The following is a 7,616-nucleotide window of genomic DNA, read 5'->3' as shown; positions in this document are numbered from 1 at the left end:
TTGATCATCCCTGAACCAATCCCCATCTCCGCTAAATCAGTGACCATCCCTGAACCAAACCCCATCTCCGCTAAATCAGTGACCATCCCTGAACCAATCCCCATCTCCGTTAAATCGATGATCATCCCTGAACCAATCCCCATCTCCGTTAAATCAGTGATCATCCCTGAACCAATCCCCATCTCCGTTAAATCGATGATCATCCCTGAACCAATCCCCATCTCCGTTACATCAGTGATCATCCCTGAACCAATCCCCATCTCCGTTAAATCAGTGATCATCCCTGAACCAATCCCCATCTCCGTTAAATCAGTGACCATCCCTAAACCAATCCCCATCTCCGTTAAATCAGTGATCATCCCTGAACCAATCCCCATCTCCGTTACATCAGTGACCATCCTGAACCAATCCCCATCTCTGTTACATCAGTGACCATCCCTGAACCAATCCCCATCTCCGTTACATCAGTGACCATCCCTGAACCAATCCCCATCTCCGTTACATCAGTGACCATCCCTGAACTAACCCCATCTCCGTTAAATCAGTGACCATCCCTGAACCAATCCCATCTCCGTTAAATCAGTGACCATCCCTGAACCAATCCTCATCTCCGTTAAATCAGTGACCATCCCTGATCCAATCCCATCTCTGTTACATCAGTGACCATCCCTGAACCAATCCCCATCTCTGTTACATCAGTGACCATCCCTGAACCAATCCCCATCTCTGTTACATCAGTGACCATCCCTGAACCAATCCCCACTTCCGCTAAATCAGTGACCATCCCTGAACCAATCCCCATCTCCGTGACATCAGTGACCATCCCTGAACCAATCCCCATCTCCGTTAAATCAGTGACCATCCCTGAACCAATCCCCATCTCCGTGAAATCAGTGACCATCCCTGAACCAATCCCCATCTCCGTTAAATCAGTGACCATCCCTGAACCAATCCCCATCTCCGCTAAATCAGTGACCATCCCTGAACCAATCCCCATCTCCGCTAAATCAGTGACCATCCCTGAACCAATCCCCATCTCCGTTACATCAGTGACCATCCCTGAACCAATCCCCATCTCTGTTACATCAGTGACCATCCCTGAACCAATCCCCATCTCTGTTACATCAGTGATCATCCCTGAACCAATCCCCACTTCGCTAAATCAGTGACCATCCCTGAACCAATCCCATCTCCGTTACATCAGTGACCATCCCTGAACCAATCCCCATCTCCGCTAAATCAGTGACCATCCCTGAACCAATCCCCATCTCCGCTAAATCAGTGACCATCCCTGAACCAATCCCCATCTCCGTTAAATCAGTGACCATCCCTGAACCAATCCCCATCTCCGTTAAATCAGTGACCATCCCTGAACCAATCCCCATCTCTGTTACATCAGTGACCATCCCTGAACCAATCCCCATCTCCGCTAAATCAGTGACCATCCCTGAACCAATCCCCATCTCCGCTAAATCAGTGACCATCCCTGAACCAATCCCCATCTCCGTTAAATCAGTGACCATCCCTGAACCAATCCCCATCTCCGTTAAATCAGTGACCATCCCTGAACCAATCCCCATCTCTGCTAAATCAGTGATCATCCTGAACCAATCCCCATCTCCGCTAAATCAGTGATCATCCCTGAACCAATCCCCATCTCCGTTAAATCAGTGACCATCCCTGAACCAATCCCCATCTCCGTTAAATCAGTGATCATCCCTGAACCAATCCCCATCTCCGTTAAATCAGGTGATCATCCCTGAACCAATCCCCATCTCCGTTAAATCAGTGATCATCCAGTAGCTCAAACAGCCTCAAAATATCCACCGTGTCACAGAGTGAATTCACTAATCAACAACATTTAAATAGCCTCGAGGACGGGGTCACACAGACTGGCCTTGTATTCCCTCGAGTGTAGAAGATTAAGGGGTTGATCTAATCGAGGGGTTTAAGATGATTAAAGGATTCGATCGGGTCGATAGAGAGAAACTATTTCCTCTGGTCGGGGGGGAGTCCAGAACAAGGGGGCAAAACCTTAAAATTCGAGCCCGGGCCGTTCAGGGTGATGTCAGGAAACACTTCTTCGAGGGGCTGAATGGCCTCGTGCTGTTCCTGTGGTCCGGGCGATGTGTGGAACACTGACCGTTGTGCCAGTCGGGATTGGAGATGTGGGTGAGATGTGTGTGCAGGGAGCTGCCCACTCGCCAAACCTACCTCACTCGCCAAACCTACCTCACTCGCCAAACCTACCTCACTCGCCAGTTTTCTCGTACTCCTCCATCAGTTTTTCATTCTCCTGGTTCACTGCGAGCACCTTACAGATCCTGTTGGCAGCTGTCTCCGCCTGGAGGGAGGGAGAGAGGGAGCAAACAAATCAACGCTGGGGATTCAGATCAGCGAAGGCCCACGATGCCGGGCCCTCTCCCCCGCTCCCGCCCTCTCCCCACAACTCCCGCCCTCTCCCCGTATCCCTCACTCAAGCTCTCAGCTGTAAACATCAGTAATTGTCTCCATTAATGGTCCCTTTCCTCAAATGTCAAAGAACAAAGAACAAAAGAAAATTAACAGCACAGGAACAGGCCCTTCGGCCCTCCGAAGCCTGCGCCGATCCATATCCTCTATCTAAACATGTCGCCTATTTTCTAAGGGTCTGTATCTCTTTTCTTCCTGCCCATTCATGTATCTGTCTAGATACATCTTAAAAGACGCCATCGTGCCCGCATCTACCACCTCCGCTGGCAACGCGTTCCAGGCACCCACCACCCTCTGCGTAAAGAACTTTCCACGCATATCCCCCCTAAACTTTCCCCCTTTCACTTTGAACTCGTGTCCTCTAGTAATTGAATCCCCCACTCTGGGAAAAAGCCTCTTGCTATCCACCCTGTCTATACCTCTCATGATTTTGTACACCTCAATCAGGTCCCCCCTCAACCTCCGTCTTTCTAATCTACTCAACCTCTCTTCATAGCTAGCGCCCTCCATACCAGGCAACATCCTGGTGAACCTGCTCTGCACCCTCTCCAAAGCATCCACATCCTTTTGGTAATGTGGCGACCAGAACTGCACGCAGTATTCCAAATGTGGCCGAACCAAAGTCCTATACAACTGTAACATGACCTGCCAACCCTTGTACTCAATACCCTGTCCGATGAAGGAAAGCATGCCGTATGCCTTCTTGACCACTCTATTGACCTGCGTTGCCACCTTCAGGGAACAATGGACCTGAACACCCAAATCTCTCTGTACATCAATTTTCCCCAGGACTTTTCCATTTACTGTATAATTCACTCTTGAATTGGATCTTCCAAAATGCATCACCTCGCATTTGCCCTGATTGAACTCCATCTGCCATTTCTCTGCCCAACTCTCCAATCTATCTATATTCTGCTGTATTCTCTGACAGTCCCCTTCACTATCTGCTACTCCACCAATCTTAGTGTCGTCTGCAAACTTACTAATCAGTCCACCTATACTTTCCTCCAAATCATTAATGTATATCACAAACAACAGTGGTCCCAGCACGGATCCCTGTGGAACACCACTGGTCACACGTCTCCATTTTGAGAAACTCCCTTCCACTGCTACTCTCTGTCTCCTGTTGCCCAGCCAGTTCTTTATCCATCTAGCTAGTACACCCTGGACCCCATGCGACTTCACTTTCTCCATCAGCCTACCATGGGGAACCTTATCAAACGCCTTACTGAAGTCCATGTATATGACATCTACAGCCCTTCCCTCATCAATCAACTTTGTCATTTCCTCAAAGAATTCTATTAAGTTGGTAAGACATGACCTTCCCTGCACAAAACCATGTTGCCTATCACTGATAAGCCCATTTTCTTCCAAATGGGAATAGATCCTATCCCTCAGTATCTTCTCCAGCAGCTTCCCTACCACTGACGTCAAGCTCACCGGTCTATAATTACCTGGATTTTCCCTGCTACCCTTCTTAAACAAGGGGACAACATTAGCAATTCTCCAGTCCTCCGGGACCTCACCCGTGTTTAAGGATGCTGCAAAGATATCTGTTAAGGCCCCAGCTATTTCCTCTCTCGCTTCCCTCAGTAACCTGGGATAGATCCCATCCGGACCTGGGGACTTGTCCACCTTAATGCCCTTTAGAATACCCAACACTTCCTCCCTCCTTATGCCGACATGACCTAGAGTAATCAAACATCTGTCCCTAACCTCAACATCCCGTCATGTCCCTCTCCTCGGTGAATACCGATGCAAAGTACTCGTTTAGCATCTCACCCATTTTCTCTGAGTCCAAGCATAACATTCCTCCTTTGTCCTTGAGTGGGCCAATCCTTTCTCTAGTTACCCTCTTTCTCCTTATATATGAATAAAAGGCTTTGGGATTTTCCTTAACCCTGTTTGCTAAAGATATTTCATGACCCCTTTTAGCCCTCTTAATTCCTCGTTTCAGATTGGTCCTACATTCCCGATATTCTTTCAAAGCTTCGTCTTTCTTCAGCCTCCTAGACCTTATGTATGCTTCCTTTTTCCTCTTAGCCAGTCTCACAATTTCACCTGTCATCCATGGTTCCCTAATCTTGCCATTTCTATCCCTCATTTTCACAGGAACATGTCTCTCCTGCACGCTAATCAACCTCTCTTGAAAAGCCTCCCACATATCACATGTGGATTTACCTTCAAACAGCTGCTCCCAATCTACATTTCCCAGCTCCTGCCGAATTTTGGTGTAGTTGGCCTTCCCCCAATTTAGCACTCTTCCTTTAGGACCACTCTCGTCTTTGTCCATGAGTATTCTAAAACTTACGGAATTGTGATCACTTTTCCCAAAGTAGTCCCCTACTGAAACTTCAACAACCTGGCCGGGCTCATTCCCCAACACCAGGTCCAGTATGGCCCCTTCCCGAGTTGGACTATTTACATACTGCTCTAGAAAACCCTCCTGGATGCTCCTTACAAATTCTGCTCCATCTGGACCTCTAACACTAAGTGAATCCTAGTCAATGTTGGGAAAATTAAAATCTCCTATCACCACCACCCTGTTGCTCCTACATCTTTCCATAATCTGTTTACATATTTGTACCTCTATCTCACGCTCGCTGTTGGGAGGCCTGAAGTACAGCCCCAACATTGTTACCGCACCCTTCCTATTTCTGAGTTCTGTCCATATTGCCTCACTGCTCGAGTCCTCCATAGTGCCCTCCTTCAGCACAGCTGTGATATCCTCTTTGACCAGTAATGCAACTCCTCCACCCCTTTTACCTCCCACTCTATCCCGCCTGAAGCATCGATATCCTGGGATATTTAGTTGCCAATCGTGCCCTTCCCTCAACCAAGTCTCAGTAATAGCAATAACATCATACTCCCAGGTACTAATCCAAGCCCTAAGTTCATCTGCCTTACCTACTACACTTCTTGCATTAAAACAAATGCACCTCAGACCACCAGTCCCTTTGCGTACATCATCTGCTCCCTACCTACTCTTTCCCTTAGTCACGCTGACTTCATTATCTAGTTCCTTATAGGCTTTAGTTACTACCTCCTTACTGTCAACTGACCTCCTCATTTGGTTCCCATCCCCCTGCCACATTAGTTCAAACCCTCCCCAACAGCGTTAGCAAAAGCACCCCCAAGGACATTGGTTCCAGTCCGGCCCAGGTGTAGACCGTCCAATTTGTAATAGTCCTTTATAACCTGTGACACCATCCCGAACACCTTGACTGAATATTTTCTGTTTCACCTCACTCCTCCCCGCTCTGAGGCTGCGACCGCTGGGAGGCGAGGCAATCCCTCCGTGTCCGCAGGGAGGCGAGGCAATCCCTCCGTGTTCCTGCACCTGCCGTGTCAACACCCTTCCGAATTTCACAAACTTCCCAGGAAATGAACCGGATTCTCTCACTTGGGCCGAGCAAATCTTTCTTTGACCAGGGTCAGTTTCTCAAATGTGATTAGATTTCACTCTGTTAGTTACTTGACAGCGGCAACAAACAGCCTGACCTCTGACCTCTGACCTCGTGTGGTCAGTGCTGAGGGAGCGCCGCACTGTCGGAGGGTCAGTACTGAGGGAGTGCCGCACTGTCGGAGGGTCAGTACTGAGGGAGTGCCGCACTGTCGGAGGGTCAGTACTGAGGGAGTGCCGCACTGTCGGAGGGTCAGTACTGAGGGAGCGCCGCACTGTCGGAGGGTCAGTACTGAGGGAGCGCCGCACTGTCGGAGGGTCAGTACTGAGGGAGCGCCGCACTGTCGGAGGGTCAGTACTGAGGGAGTGCTGCACTGTCGGAGGGTCAGTACTGAGGGAGTGTCGCACTGTCGGAGGGTCAGTACTGAGGGAGCGCCGCACTGTCGGAGGGTCAGTACTGAGGGAGCGCCGCACTGTCGGAGGGTCAGTACTAAGGGAGTGCCGCACTGTCGGAGGGTCAGTACTGAGGGAGTGCCGCACTGTCGGAGGGTCAGTACTGAGGGAGCACCACACTGTCGGAGGGTCAGTACTGAGGGAGCACCACACTGTCGGATGGTCAGTACTGCGGGAGCACCGCACTGTCGGATGGTCAGTACTGCGGGAGCTCCGCACTGTCGGAGGGTCAGTACTGAGGGAATGCCGCACTGTCGGAGGGTCAGTACTGAGGGAGTGCTGCACTGTCAGAGGGTCAGTACTGAGGGAGCACCGCACTGTCGGAGGGTCAGTACTGAGGGAATGCCGCACTGTCGGAGGGTCAGTACTGAGGGAGTGCTGCACTGTCGGAGGGTCAGTACTGGGGGAGCACCGCACTGTCGGAGGGTCAGTACTGGGGGAATGCTGCACTGTCGGAGGGTCAGTACTGGGGGAGCACCGCACTGTCGGAGGGTCAGTACTGGGGGAGCACCGCACTGTCGGAGGGTCAGTACTGGGGGAATGCTGCACTGTCGGAGGGTCAGTACTGGGGGAGTGCCGCACTGTCGGAGGGTCAGTACTGGGGGAGTGCTGCACTGTCGGAGGGTCAGTACTAAGGCAGTGCTGCACTGTCAGAGGGTCAGTACTGCAGGAGCTCCGCACTGTCGGAGGGTCAGTACTGAGGGAGCGCCGCACTGTCGGAGGGTCAGTACTGAGGGAGTGCTGCACTGTCGGAGGGTCAGTACTGAGGGAGTGCTGCACTGTCGGAGGTGTCGTCTTTCAGATGAGACATTAAACCGAGGCCCCCGTCTGCCCTCTCGGGTGGGTGTAAAAGATCCCACGGCCACTATTGGAAGAAGAGCAGGGGAGTTCTCCCCGGTGTCCTGGGGCCAATATTTATCCCTCAACCAACATCACTAAAAACAGATGATCCGGGTCCGCTGGTGAATGTTTCTTGTCCTGTGGAATGATCCTCACCTGCTCAGCACCAGCGAAGGCATGGTAGAAGCAAGACACGTAAGTCATGATGGCCTTCTCGTCAGGCTTGGGAGTGTTCACAATGTCTGAGGAGAAAAAGGAGATCAGACAGTGAGGAACGTCATCGGACGTCGGCCGGACAGTGAGGAACGTCACCGGACGTCGGCCGGACAGTGAGGAACGTCACCGGACGTCGGCCGGACAGTGAGGAACGTCACCGGACGTCGGCCGGACAGTGAGGAACGTCACCGGACGTCGGCCGGACATTGCACAAGAATCTCTGCCGGATTCT

At 51.0% G+C, this 7,616-nt stretch overlaps 1 protein-coding gene across 1 annotated transcript in view; it reads right to left on the bottom strand.

The window, feature by feature from the left end:
• The window catches only part of actn3a (actinin alpha 3a), a 68,154-nt gene that overhangs the window by 14,703 nt on the left and 45,835 nt on the right, over positions 1 to 7,616 (bottom strand). Inside the window, 2 exon segments of the mRNA XM_068021706.1 lie at positions 2,260 to 2,344; positions 7,325 to 7,410. Coding sequence (XP_067877807.1) covers positions 2,260 to 2,344; positions 7,325 to 7,410 — 171 coding nt within the window.

This window comes from Heterodontus francisci, chromosome 44 (genome assembly GCF_036365525.1).
Source record: "Heterodontus francisci isolate sHetFra1 chromosome 44, sHetFra1.hap1, whole genome shotgun sequence".
Classification (NCBI taxonomy): Eukaryota; Metazoa; Chordata; class Chondrichthyes; order Heterodontiformes; family Heterodontidae; genus Heterodontus; species Heterodontus francisci.
Note: the sequence above shows the minus strand (reverse complement) of the source record. Positions and strands in the feature narration are given on the sequence as shown.